This window comes from Marmota flaviventris, chromosome 17, assembly GCF_047511675.1.
Source record: "Marmota flaviventris isolate mMarFla1 chromosome 17, mMarFla1.hap1, whole genome shotgun sequence".
NCBI classification, from domain to species: Eukaryota; Metazoa; Chordata; class Mammalia; order Rodentia; family Sciuridae; genus Marmota; species Marmota flaviventris.
In genome coordinates this window covers 39,203,768-39,216,015 of record NC_092514.1, presented here as the reverse complement: position 1 = coordinate 39,216,015, position 12,248 = coordinate 39,203,768, and the positions used below count along the sequence as shown (strand labels likewise).

Genomic DNA, 12,248 nt, shown 5'->3' with positions numbered 1-12,248 from the left:
CTGGCACAGGGGGAGGACAGGGGAGCAGGAGACAGGACCGGGCACAGTGTGGGCTCACCTCCCCCATGCTGGACCTCAGGGCCCCGCTCCTGGGGCAGCTGGGCTGCCTAGACCCGCAGAGGCTGGAGAGGACAGGACGGAGCCCTGCCTGCTTCCCTCCTTGCAAGCCCCTCAGGAAGGGGCCCTCCACCCCCAGGTGGCAGGAGAGGGTGACACTGGGAGGTGGGAGGGGCCAGAATAGGGAGCCATCCAAGTTCCTCCAAGCAAAGCTGCGGGGGTGGGGAGTATAAAACCAACCCGCCTGCCCTGTGGTGTGAACCGGGGTCCCCGCTGGTCCCACCCACGCAGCCGGTGTGGGGGGTCATCCTTGCCACCCGGGATGGCGCCTCTAAGCAATCTCTTTGATTCTGCGCATGTAATTGTGCAGGTCCGGGGGCGGAGTGGCCCGCTTGGCTCCCGCCACGTCGGGGCAGCCCCAACCCAGGTCCTCTTCATCCTCCTCGTCCTCTTCGCCGGCTGGCACAGAGTCATAGGCCAGCTCCTCCGAGGGCAGCGTAGTGAAGGTGGTGAACTTGACCCGCTTGCGCTTGGAGGTGGGAGAGCTGGCTGGGTCCTCGGCCTGGTCCCGGGCGGAGCCGCCCGAGGAGCCATCGCCGCGTCCGTGCACCTGGCTCTGGACGCTGGTCTGGGAGCTGCCGCTACTGTGGTGGTCCCCGTGGCAGCAGGCGGGCACGGTCTCCAGAGGGTTGCCGGCGGGCGGCGAGAGCTCCCCTTGCACCCGAAGCGGCTGCCCGTTGCCCAGGAACACCCAGTGGTGAGAGTGGTCCATGCTGGTCTGGCCCTCGGGCGGGATGCGCTTGTGTCGGTAGCGCAGCACGAAGACGATGCAGTTGATGAGGAAGACGAGGATGGCGAGGCAGAAGACGCCCAGCAGTGCGTACATGCCGATCTCCAGGTCTGTCAGACCCCGGGGCATCTGCAGGAAGCCGGTGGGCAGCGGCAAGAAGTCCTCTGTGGGTGGCACCGCGGAGGTGCCCAGTCCAGGGGCCGCCAGCGCAGGGCCCCCTGTGCCTGGAGGACCGGCTCCTTGGGCCTCGTCCTCGCCCCCGCCAGCTCCCGGCTGGCTGGGGCCTGGGTAGTCGTAAGTGGGGTCCTCTTCGTCCCTCCCGAAGTGCACTCGCAGGCCCACGGGGGTCGTGGCCAGAACGCTCTTGCGCTTGGTTTTCTGGCAGCTCTCGGCAATCGTGAGCTCGGCGCGGAGCAGCTCCCCGGCCCCCTCGGCCTCAGCTACCACCAGTGGGAAGGCCCGATCCTGAGTGACTGTGGCCACTCGCTCATCCAGGCTGCTCACCAGCAGCCCGTAGTCCCGTGGGCTGTAAAGGGAGAGTGGGGCCGTGGTGCCATCACTATAGGAGAGCCAGAGGCTCAGGAGGGCTTCCTGCGGAGGAGGAGGGGATAGGAGTGAGAAAGCCTGCCCCACTAGGTCCTGATGGCTACAAGGATAAGGATCAAGGATCTCTGGCCCCCTTCTACCTTCCCCGTGGAAACTGGCATGTGGCAGGCACAAGTCCTCCCAGGTTGGGGGGGAGGGGTGAAAGGCATCATGGCATCCAGCCTGGTGCTACCCCAGAGACTGCTTCTGTCCTCTTGAACCCAAGGCAAATTCCGCCTTCAGTTCTGCTCTTATGCTGCGGCAGTAGCCCCAAATCTGCATTCCTGATCTTGAGATCCCCCATCAGACCCTTGGCTTATGATAAACACATGCTCCTAGCCTCCTCCTTGGTCAGTCTTAACTTCTGAGAATTCCTCTTCCTGCAGAGGAGCAAGCAGAGCCCAGAGAGAAGCAATGGCCCTGGCTCATGCGCAGAGCACTGGGGGTGGAGGACCCCTGCGTCTTGACTCCTGGCTCCATGCTTGAAGCCCACCTCCTCACCCCCTCTGTGCTCCCACCTGTCGCCTGTCCACAGGAAGATCTCAGGTGGCAAGTGCAGGAGAAGCTGCCCAGACCCCTGTGTAGGGCAGGGGGAGGGGACAGGGCAGACACTGAGGGGTTCTGAGGGCAGAGAGAGCTTCTGTCACCTGAAGACCTGACTAGGGGACTCATGGCGTAAAGGAAAGACAGAGCCCCTAAGCCCTCCCTCCACGCCCCAGACCCCCTTGCTGGCAGGTCAGGCAGCCAGCTACCTGCTTGGGGAAGGTGAGGGTCTGCTGTGCAGCTGTGGTGGCCAGGATGGTGTGGCTGCTTCCAGGGCTGGGCCGCAGGGAGAGCGTCAGGCTCGCCACCACCTGGGCCTGCAGCTGTGTGATGCTGACCTTCTCCTCTGTCACTGTCAGCAGCGTCTCCCCTAGCACCGCCTCCGTCAGTGGGGACACCACCTGAGGCAGAGCAGGATGGGGATGGGAGAGAGCCAGGAAGGCGGCAGCCCCCACCCAGGGTCTCCCCAGGGAGGATGCCCCTCGCTGCCAGAAGAGGAGCCCAGAGCCATGGGGTGGGCAGGGAGGCAGGGAGGCAGACTTCTGGCTCTGCCTTAGGCCTGCAAGCAGGAACCAAGGTCCAGGGGTCACAAGAGGGTGGGGGGCTCACAGGAGCCAGTCAGGAACCCGGATGAGAGGGGTGAGCTGATTTTGAGGACAATAACCCTCACACGGTGATAAACAGTAAGTGATGTTTGGCCTCAATGTCAGGGAGACAAAAAGGAGAAGTGGGGACGGTGGCAAGTGGGAGAACTCATGCTCACGGAAGGGGAAACTCATGACTCCTGCTGATCGTGGCCAGGTGGGGATGTAGGCTCAGTCTTGCCGGATTCATTTTTTTTGTAAAAACCAGAAATCTAGACTGTTTTTTTGAAAGGAGAAAACCTCTCAATTTTGAAATGTTGCACCAATCGTTTTCTAAACCAAATCTGACTGCAGGCAGATGCCAGCCCCTGGGTCCCTATTTATAATCTCTCAGATCCATGAGCTCTACCCAGACACCGAATTATCAGGGAGCAAGGTCCAAGCTGAGTTTCTGGAGCGGCTCTCCCCTGCTCCCGCAGCCCCTCTCCACCCGCACACAGTCCCCCTCCCTGTGGGAGGCTGGACAATGGTTGATGCCTCATGCAGTGAAGACCTTTGCCAAGATGAAGCTGGAAGGACTTGACCTTCAGTGGTGTAACTTCAGGCAGAATGACAGGTGGGAAGGAAGCAGGTCCTGGGGCCAGTTGGGGTTGCTCCCAGGGGCTCTGAGCTCTCCACCCACAGGTAAACCAGACCCCTTTGTGCTCACCCGGCTCAGGCCTACCTTAAAGGGGGTGGTGCCTGGCTCCAGTCCCGCTAGCGTGCTACTGTCCACCATGTGTGCCACTCGGGGGTCGCCTACCCGCATGAAGTCACTGACCAAATCCGTGACCTCCACCAACCAGTCTGGGCCCAGCATGGTGACCACCTGGTCAGTGCCCTCAGATGACGTTGTGTGGAACTGGGTGAAGACCTGCAGGGTGGCATGCTGGTACTGCAGGGTACAGCCCCGGCTCACGCTCTGCCGCCGCTCCTCTTCCTCCTCATCCTCGTCTTCGCTTTCCCGGGCTGACCTGGGGTGGGGATGCACCAAGGTCGGGGCTGGCTGGGCTGAGGGCACTTCACCCTAGCTCTGACCTGCACAAGTCTCTGCCCTCATCCTTGCCCTGATGGTCCTTCCAGCTCCCCATGGGTGGAGGCTCTGCAAACCTCCTCCTGGTTCGTGCCTCCATCTCTAAGTTTGTGCCAGGAGCCCCGACCTTTTCCTCTCTAACCCAAGCCTCTGCATAGTTGGCACTTGATCCCAATTGATGACTCCTGCCTTCTTTAGCACTAAGCATGAGCCTGGTTCTGTGCTCAGCTCCAAACTGGAGTAAAGGGGCTCCCTGTTAGAGAGCGCCAGAAGGCCTAGCTGAATCACGCACAACTTGCAGACAATGAACTTGGAAATTTAACGGAGGAGATTTCCAAGCAAGGTCTAGAAGGGGCAGCCCAGCTGCCCCTCGCTGCTTTTAGTAAAAGGTGAGAGGAGAGAGACAAATTGACAAACTGTTAAGCAAAAGGGAACTCTGGGATCTGATGAGTTGGGGAATTCTCAACCTAGCAGGTTGGAAAAGATGCTCACATCAGTAGATTCCCTGCCAGGAAGGCACGCTCCAGAGAGAAAGCTTGCGAGAGCTTTGTCAGTATCAACCAGCCCAAATATTCATTCACACAAAGGGCTCTTTCATCTGTGTTGACTGATTTAATCCTCACCACAATCTCATGAGAAGTATTATCTTGCTTATTTTACAGGTAAGAAAAATGAGGCACAGAGAGGTTATGTGAATAGCCCAAGTTTGCACAGCTAGTACTGAGTCAGGATTTAAGCCAGACTGCAGAGTTTGTTCTATCCTCACTACTTAAAGCAGCATCCCCATCACTCGGTAGATGGTCAGAAATGCAGAATCTCAGGCTCCTCCAGACCTTCCCCATCAGAAGCTGCATTTTAGCAGGATGCCCTGGTTCACTCAGGTTTCAGAGGCCCTGGTCTGCACAACCTTGCTTTTGTAAATCTCTGTGGAACTGAACTCAGTCCCATTCTCCCTTGGCCACCTGCTTCTTTCTCCACCCCACCCTAGCTGCCTGCTAATTTCCCTTGCTTCTCTTCCTTGCTGGGCCCTTCTCTGTTGTAGCTCTGAGAGAGTGGGTGGGTGGAGCATGGTGAGGACACGTGTTGATGCCCTGCAGATGGGCACTCAGGTGCATGAGCCTGCATCACTTCGAGGAGGTGGGGTGTGTGTCACGGTGCCTGTGTTCATGTGCTCGTGAGTCTGCCCTCAGTGTGCCCATGTAGGGGCAGCTGTGCCCAGGCACTTGCGTTCCTATGATGGTGCATCTGCTCCACTGGATGTACCTGGCTGCTCTCTCACCCTTTCTCCTTTCTACTCATCCTTTAAGATTTAACTCAAGCACACACCTATAATCCCATCGGCTGGGGAGGCTGAGGCAGGAGGATTGCAAGTTTGAGACTAGCCTCAACAACTTAGTGAGGCTGAGCAACTTAGTGAGACCCTGTCTCAAAATAAAGAATAAAAAGGGCTGAGGATTTGGCTCTCTGGGAAAGTGCCCCTGGGTTCAATCCCCAGTACCAAAAAAAAAAAAAAAAAAGAAGAAAAAAAAAAGATTTAAATCAAGGGTCAACTCTTCTAGGAAGCCTGCTTTGGCTTGACACCCGTGCACAGGACATCCCATGCACCATTGTGTTCTGTGGCACATAGGTGTCTGCCTTCTCTGCTGGACGGAGAACTTGGCAGGGTCAGCTCTCTGGTTCCATATCTCAAACACCGGTCAGTAGTACCTACCACACAGTAGCTGTTCAATACGTTTGTTGATTGCACAGCTGACCCACAGAACCGGTTTACCCGGGGCCTTATCCACATCAGCAGCTCAGCCTCTGAGGAGGCTGTATCCACCTGTGAGTGTCCCAAGTGTCCTGTGTGTGCGGGGGGCTGTACCTGCTGTCAGGGAGGATAGGTACCCTCCAGCCCTTCACTTGGCTGAGGCGAGCATCCGAGAGCTCGATGTGCAGAGGCAGCTTGGGGACCCAGACTGTCATTTCCAGGGGGGCGCTGAGGACGTCGTAGCGGAAGGTGACCCTGGCGTTCATGGACCCTCGAGACTCCTTTCCGCTCACAAATACGTAGTCACAGCTGCTGGAAACCTGGGGAGAGGAGGAGCCGGCCATGTGCCTTGCCCCGCAGGTCTTCCTGCAGGGCAGTGTGGGGGACATGTGTGTGGCAAGCAGGGGCAGGAGGCCTGCTGGAGAGAGAGGGGCCACCAGGTGGGAGAAGGCGCTGATTCCACTGGGAGATGCCACTTTCCACCCTGTTTTTCTAGAAAGCCTGCCTCTGTGCCCACTGGTCCTTGGTGGTGCCAGCCTGCAAGTGTTTCTGTAGGGGCTGGTTCTGACCTGACGGAACCACCTGGTGAGGAGACCCCAGGTTGAAGGGCCTCACAAGGTCCTTAGTAATTGATAGCTCAGGAGTCAGGTGTCTGGCAGGAGAGGGCGCCCCACTGGGCAGGAGGAAGTTGAGGTGGAGGGGATCGTGGTGAGGGGCAGGTCCACGCCTCCTCTGTGCTGCCCCAGGAGAATGGGCAGCTGGGTAATTTCAGGTGAGGGGGCTGCACTAGCCAGGTGTGGAGGCGAGGAAGCCGGGGAGGGAGCATCAGATGCCCAAATGCAGACTCCTGGATGTTTGCCACCAGTAGGGGAGGCTTTGGCAAATGCATGCCCACCTGGGCAGCAACCTGCATTCCTAGAGATTCCTAGAGATGGCAACTGGCTGCCTCCTGAGCACATCTTCCTGGAGACCACTGCCCACTCACAGAGAGGTCGCTGCCAGGACTTCAGGGCAAACACAGATGGGTGTGTGTGCTCAGTGTGCCCACGCACACACCTGGCACATGCTCGAGTGCCTCCTACGTGCATGGTGCCCAGGCGCCCCTGCTGGCACATGCCCTCAATGGGGCGGAGGATCCCCAGAGTCTCTGCAGTGGGGGCGGGGAGGGTTCTGGGACTGTGGCTCATGGAAATGAGCCCCTGGACCATCCCAGGTCCCTTAATCATCTCAGAGGGTGCATGGGGGAAAGTGGGGACAGTAGCCCTGCCAGAAATGCTCATTTCCCACCTGGGCAGGCAGAGATGCCATCTGCAGCCCGGCAGATTCCACTTAGAATGCTGGCCAGGCCCATAAAGAACCTGGGAGCATCGCATGGAGTTTCATCACAAATCCCACTTAGAAGCCTTGATGATTCCCCTCAGTCTCTACAGCTATCACTCGGGTAGGGGAATCTGGGCAACAGAAAAGGTGCAGGTGAGGGCTTCAGGGACCTGAATGGTTTTCCAGCCAGCCAGCAGTGGAGAGCCCCATGGCCCCCCGGCAAGGCTTCCAAGCGGCTGCCAAGGGCCAGGGGGTGTGGCACGGAGCCTCTGCTCTGACTCCCCTGAGAGCCTTCTGCCAGGGTCGGGGCGGATGAGGGCAGCACCAGGTTCTCCACTCTCAGTGGGACCCAGAGGCAGGGCATGAGGAGAGTGGGCACGAGGTAGCCCAGGTGAGCAGAGAGGACCCCTGCCTCCCTCTCCTGCCCTCCTCCAAGCTTCCTTCCAGGGTTGGACAGCTCTGGCCCCATGCTCCTTCTCTGCCCCATCTCACCTCTGCAAATAGGGAGGTGGCAAAGTGGCCACCCAAGACAGAAGAGCATCCTGTGTTCTGGGCTGAGGAGGACTTGGGGCAGAGCAGGTCCCTGCTGGAGAGCTGTGGCTGGGAGGGGCCTGCAGGAGTCAGGGGGTGCGGCAGAATGGGGACCTCTGTGTACAACCTTCTGAGGACTTCCTCCCTGAGCTCCATCTGCCCCGGGGTTCAGGGTCAGTCTGTGAGGAGCCCACCTCCCCGCTCTCCCTTGCCTTGCCCAATGTCTGTCACACCCCAGGGCTCAGTAATGACTTCCTGGGTTGAGTTTGAGTTCTCTTTGGGATGGCCAAGCCATCAGCTCCCTCTTCCTCCAGGAAGCCCTACAGGACTGGCTGCAGCGGTACTCGGAAGCTCTCTAGGGAGAAGAGACTTAGGGATGGACCGTTTCAGACAGGCATGCGGCCACTCAGGATGCATGAGCCTGGTGCTGTGGGAGGGAAGGGGAGGTTCTGAGTGCAGTTTTTAAGGATGAGTGAGATAAGCCACCTCGACTCTGGTTTGGGGGTCCACTCCCCCAGAGGGTCCAACACCATCTTCATCTAGAGGACCCGCCTCCAGGAAGCTCACCTTGATGATGTCCTCATTGTCAGACTCGCAGTCCACGAGGGTGGAGACATCTAGCACAAGGCCTGTCACTTCGATGGCGATGACTTTCACAGGGATGGCCACGGTCCTGCCCGTCAAGATGGCTGTGTTGATGATCTCTGTATCCTGAGGGAGGAGCAGAAGAGGGAGTTCTGTTTGTGGTCCCTTTCTCTATAGGGATATGTCTACCAAGACCCTGGACCCGGCTGCTGCCACTCTTCAGAGGCATAACCTTCCCATGGGGACACAGGCACCCGTGTGCAGGGATAAGCTACCACTCAGACTCACGCTCCTTCTTGGAGGGTCTGTCACGTGGACAGCTGTGGAGCCTCACCTAGGCCTCACTCTGCTCCCCAGCCTTAGTCTGTGTGGGCCTCACCATCAGGATGCTCAGAGTAACAGCTAACGCATTCACCTGGCTCCTCAAGGTGCACTGGGTTGGTCCCACATGGCCATTCTACCCCGTGCTCCTTCTAAAGTCATGGCTTCCTTTGGAGAAACTACTCACATCTCCACTGCTATATCTTTGTCCACCTGTCCAAGGCACCCTCCTCATCTTCCGTGACAGTGAGAGCCCTTCCCCTTACCTGACCTCCTCCCACCTGACCTTCCTCCCACTCCCCTGCATGGCTACCTCCTCTAGGAAACCTCCCCTGAGCAGCCTCTACATGGTGACTGCCCACCCTCCAGGAGTGCCCACCGGGAGGGTGGAGGCAGTCTCCTGCATAGTCCCCTCTGTGGGCGCCCACAAGCACACACGCACTCAGCCATGCTCACTGCCCCCCCCACACATAGAGACATAGGCAGCCACTGGCCTGGTCGCCTGGCCACTCACCATTGCTAGGGGCAGAATGGCTTGCACATCCCGCTGGATGACTGTCAGCTCGGTGACTGCCCGCTCCAGGTCAGGTAGGGCACCATGGCCACGGTAGTCGATGTGCCACATGATTCTCCGCTTGACCGAATGGCTGGTGAAGTTCTCCATCTCAAAGTCTAGCTGTAGAATCTCCAGGGGGCCCTGGCCCTCCCTGACAGGGAGGGAAAGAAGGGGGACAGAGGATGAAGACCAGGAGAAGCCGGGGAGCTCTGAAACCCTCAGAGGGGACCCCATCCCTCCTCAGCAGCCGCCTTCTATGGCCCTGGGCCTCTTCAGCCCTCTCGAGGTAACCTGTCCCCAAAGTCCCATGTTGGGGTCCAGACCTCAGATTTCCCATCAACCAGGTCCCAACCCTTCACAAGCCCAGCCTTGCCATTGAGGACCCCCCACCCCTCTAGGTGCCTGCTCTGCAAAGAGGTAGGGCTCACCAGGGGGGCAGGGGAGTGCCCTGGGCCCAGGCCACATCCACAGTGGCCGTTGAGTGCTTTGCCCCCGTCAGCAGCTCTGAGGTCACATGCCACTGGACACTTCGTGACTTGGTGCCTAGAAGGGTCACACCCTTTTTGGCCTTCACCCTGGAACAAAGAGCGAAACAGAGGAGAGAGAGAGGGTTAGGCTGGGACCCAAAGTCTGGGTGCCTGGCCACCACCTCTGGGCTGGAGTTGGGGTGGGGGAACAGGGGAGCTAAGAGACCCTGAGTCCTAGACTTAAGGGTCTTGGTATCTGACACCACATAGGTACGTATTGCTCATGTGGGGCAGTGTGTCCGTGGGCTCTATTTTATGTCAGAATCGCCCACCATGACTCAAACCATGCATTCCAACTGGGAAACATCGTATGTTTTGTGGGGGATGTGATATGATCTAAGCATTTTTGAATTCATGAGCTGTGTTCTTCTGAAAGTATAGAAAAAGTGGGAGTCTCAAAAAATTCTTCTCTCAACCCCAGGACTGAGACCAATGTCCCAACAGGCACATACACCTGTTGGTCTTATGGCTACCATCCAAGGGGGTGCTTTCTGACCTCTGTCTCCTCTCTAGCCTTTGTTTCCTCCTCTGTAAAATGGGGGAGTTGGATAGCTGATCCTCCAGAGCCCTTGCAGCCACATCCCATCATTCTGAGCCTCTACATGTGTGAAAACTGGCTATGCCTTTTACTGTGATGGTGACTCCATTGAGATAAAGGAGTCGCAGAGGTTTTGGTTGCCATCAGAAGGACTAAGAACATGGGGGTGGTGGCTCACCTAAGTTCGCAGTCTTTTGCCATAGATGGGAGAGCTGAGATTAGGATGCTGGACAGAGATCCAGCTAGGACCTGGACAAGGTGTCGGGGATCTACTGGACCTTGGAAGGGAAGCCAGACCCCTGACGACAGCTCTGTTACCTGAGTGTGAAATGCTCCACGCTGGGGCTGGAGGGCGAGGAGGAGTTGGGGGCCAGGTAGAGGAGAATGCTCAGTACCTCCCCTGGCTTGAGCGGCCGGTCGGGCAGGCGGATCATCAGGTTGCTGTCCAGCCTGTGCTCCTGCAGCGCCCTCCGAGGTGGCGGGCGGAAGAGGCTGATGCTCCCGATGCGTAGCAAGGGGTGCTGCGTGGGGCTTTCAGCGCGCGCCCCCATCCCCTGCCCAGGTGCCCGCCGTGAGCCCCCGCAGCCGCCCGCCGCATCGGGGGCGTGGAGGGTGTAGTAGAGCTCAGCCTGCTGGCTCTCGCCCGCGGCCTCGGGCTCCAACCCATCCGGGGACTTGCGGCGGGCGCTGGGGGGCACCGCGGGGGCCGGGGGTCCAAACCAGGCCAGGGGCAGCTCGGCCCGCACAAGGCAGGTGGCCAGGCCTCCACTGAGACGGCAGGAGCTCTTGACCTCCCGGGCATCCCTGAAAGCGTGCAGGCGGACACAGGGCAAGCGCTCGGTGACCCCAAAATCATCCCAGTCTCTGCCGGCCACGTAGAAGAGCACCTGCGCCACGGGCTGCGAGGCCGGCACCCGGGCGCGGACGATGAAGGCCCGCACCTTCCAGTTGACCGTCAGGCGCTCGGGGATGTCCAAGGTGCTGGAGGGCTGCAGCAGCTCCCGCGCTACCACCTGGCTGGTGCTGAAGGGCCCCAGGGAGACGTTGAGCACCGGCAGCTCCTTGGTCTGGAACACCACGAAGGGCTCGGAGCGCTGCAGGGAGCCGTTGGCCACCGCTGGCCACGGGGGCCGCGCCTCCCGCAGGAAGAAGGCCAGACGCGTGTGCGACAGGCGGTAGCTGACCGGCAGCACCGGGCTGGCCGGAGGCCCCGGTGGGCTGGGACTGGCAGGGTGGGAGCGGCTGGAGGCTGGGGACAGAGAGCAAAGAGACCCAGAGTGGTCAGGAGAGGCACGCTGGACCCCAGCCCCTGGCTGCCTACCTCTCACCCCCACAGACAGCCTGGTCCACTGTCTTTGGTGGTCCAGGGCCCTGCTACCAGGCACCGAGCCTGGCGCCACCTTTGTTCTTTGTTAATAACCCTCTTGCCCATGTTTTATTTCTTCCTCTTCGTCCTCAGGGTAAAGCCAATTCCATCATAAAGCCTTGTGAAGCTTTGGTGAAGTTGCCTCCCCTGGTGCTTTGGAAACCTCAAGACCTGCCAAATGAGCCTCAAAATTGTTTCTGCCTCAATGTGCCTGGTGAGGACCTTCTGAAGTCCCGAGCCTACAGGGCTGAGCCCAGCTCTGGAGCCCAGGAAGTGTAACTCTTCCCTGCACGCTGGGCTCTGTGCCCAGTGCTCCATGCTCGGCCAGTGTTAGCTTGTTTGATCCTCAGTGCAGTCCTTGGAGGTGGGCATTGTTATGATTTCTATCCACTCAATCACTTTCCTGACAATAACTTTTTTTTGAGTACCTACACTTGCATCGTATAGATAAAGGAACAAAGATGACAGGGACTTTAATAACTTACCCAACTTGCCTGGGCAAAAGAGCCAGGAGCAGGATTTGAACCTGAGGCTACTTGGTTCTCAAGCCCCAGTCCTTAACTGCACCAGCAGTCTCAGATGATGTAGGGGTCCCCAGGGACCCCCTAGTTCCCCTTGTTCCCTCTTATCACACACTATATAAACAGGGAATCTTGTCTTCAGTCTCCCAAACCTAAATGTGGGTCTTGTGTTTGGCTTCTCCCTTCTCCCAACCCTTGCCCCGTTTACCGAGAAGCTGCCAAGTTCTAGCAATTCTGCCTGCTGGCCAATTGCTTTGTCCTGGGCTGTCCTCTGCCCTCCATCCCCAGGACCCTGCCCCAGGTCAGGCCTCACTCCTGTTGTAATGCCTAACTGGGTCTCCCCTCACCCCCTCTCTCCTCCTCTCTGGCATCCTGACATTCCCCCCTTCCCTACCACAGCAGCCAGAGCCGCCCTTCTCCTGGACAGGCCAGACCTTAGCGACCCTCACTCCTGTCTCAAAACATGGTGGCACTGTCAGGGCACAGGTAGGACCTACAGTGGAGGCCTGAAGTTGGAGATCCTTTTCTGGATCTTCTCATAAACTCTCTGAGTCACATCTGTCAACTTTAAAATCAGGATGATAATCATGCTGGTTATTGTT

The 12,248-nt window shown here is 58.5% G+C and overlaps 1 protein-coding gene across 1 annotated transcript in view; it reads right to left on the bottom strand.

Annotated features, from left to right (window-relative positions):
- Nucleotides 1–388: 388 nt before the first annotated feature.
- Nucleotides 389–12,248, bottom strand: part of LOC114082779 (transmembrane protein 132E) — a 49,017-nt gene continuing 37,157 nt past the window's right edge. The window contains exons 2-9 of the mRNA XM_027923867.3: nt 10,078–11,008; nt 9,123–9,269; nt 8,653–8,845; nt 7,800–7,943; nt 5,496–5,701; nt 3,284–3,572; nt 2,185–2,376; nt 389–1,438 (exon numbers count right to left, since the gene is read on the bottom strand). Of these exons, the coding sequence (XP_027779668.1) occupies nt 389–1,438; nt 2,185–2,376; nt 3,284–3,572; nt 5,496–5,701; nt 7,800–7,943; nt 8,653–8,845; nt 9,123–9,269; nt 10,078–11,008 (3,152 nt within the window). The remainder of the gene's footprint in view (nt 1,439–2,184; nt 2,377–3,283; nt 3,573–5,495; nt 5,702–7,799; nt 7,944–8,652; nt 8,846–9,122; nt 9,270–10,077; nt 11,009–12,248) is intronic.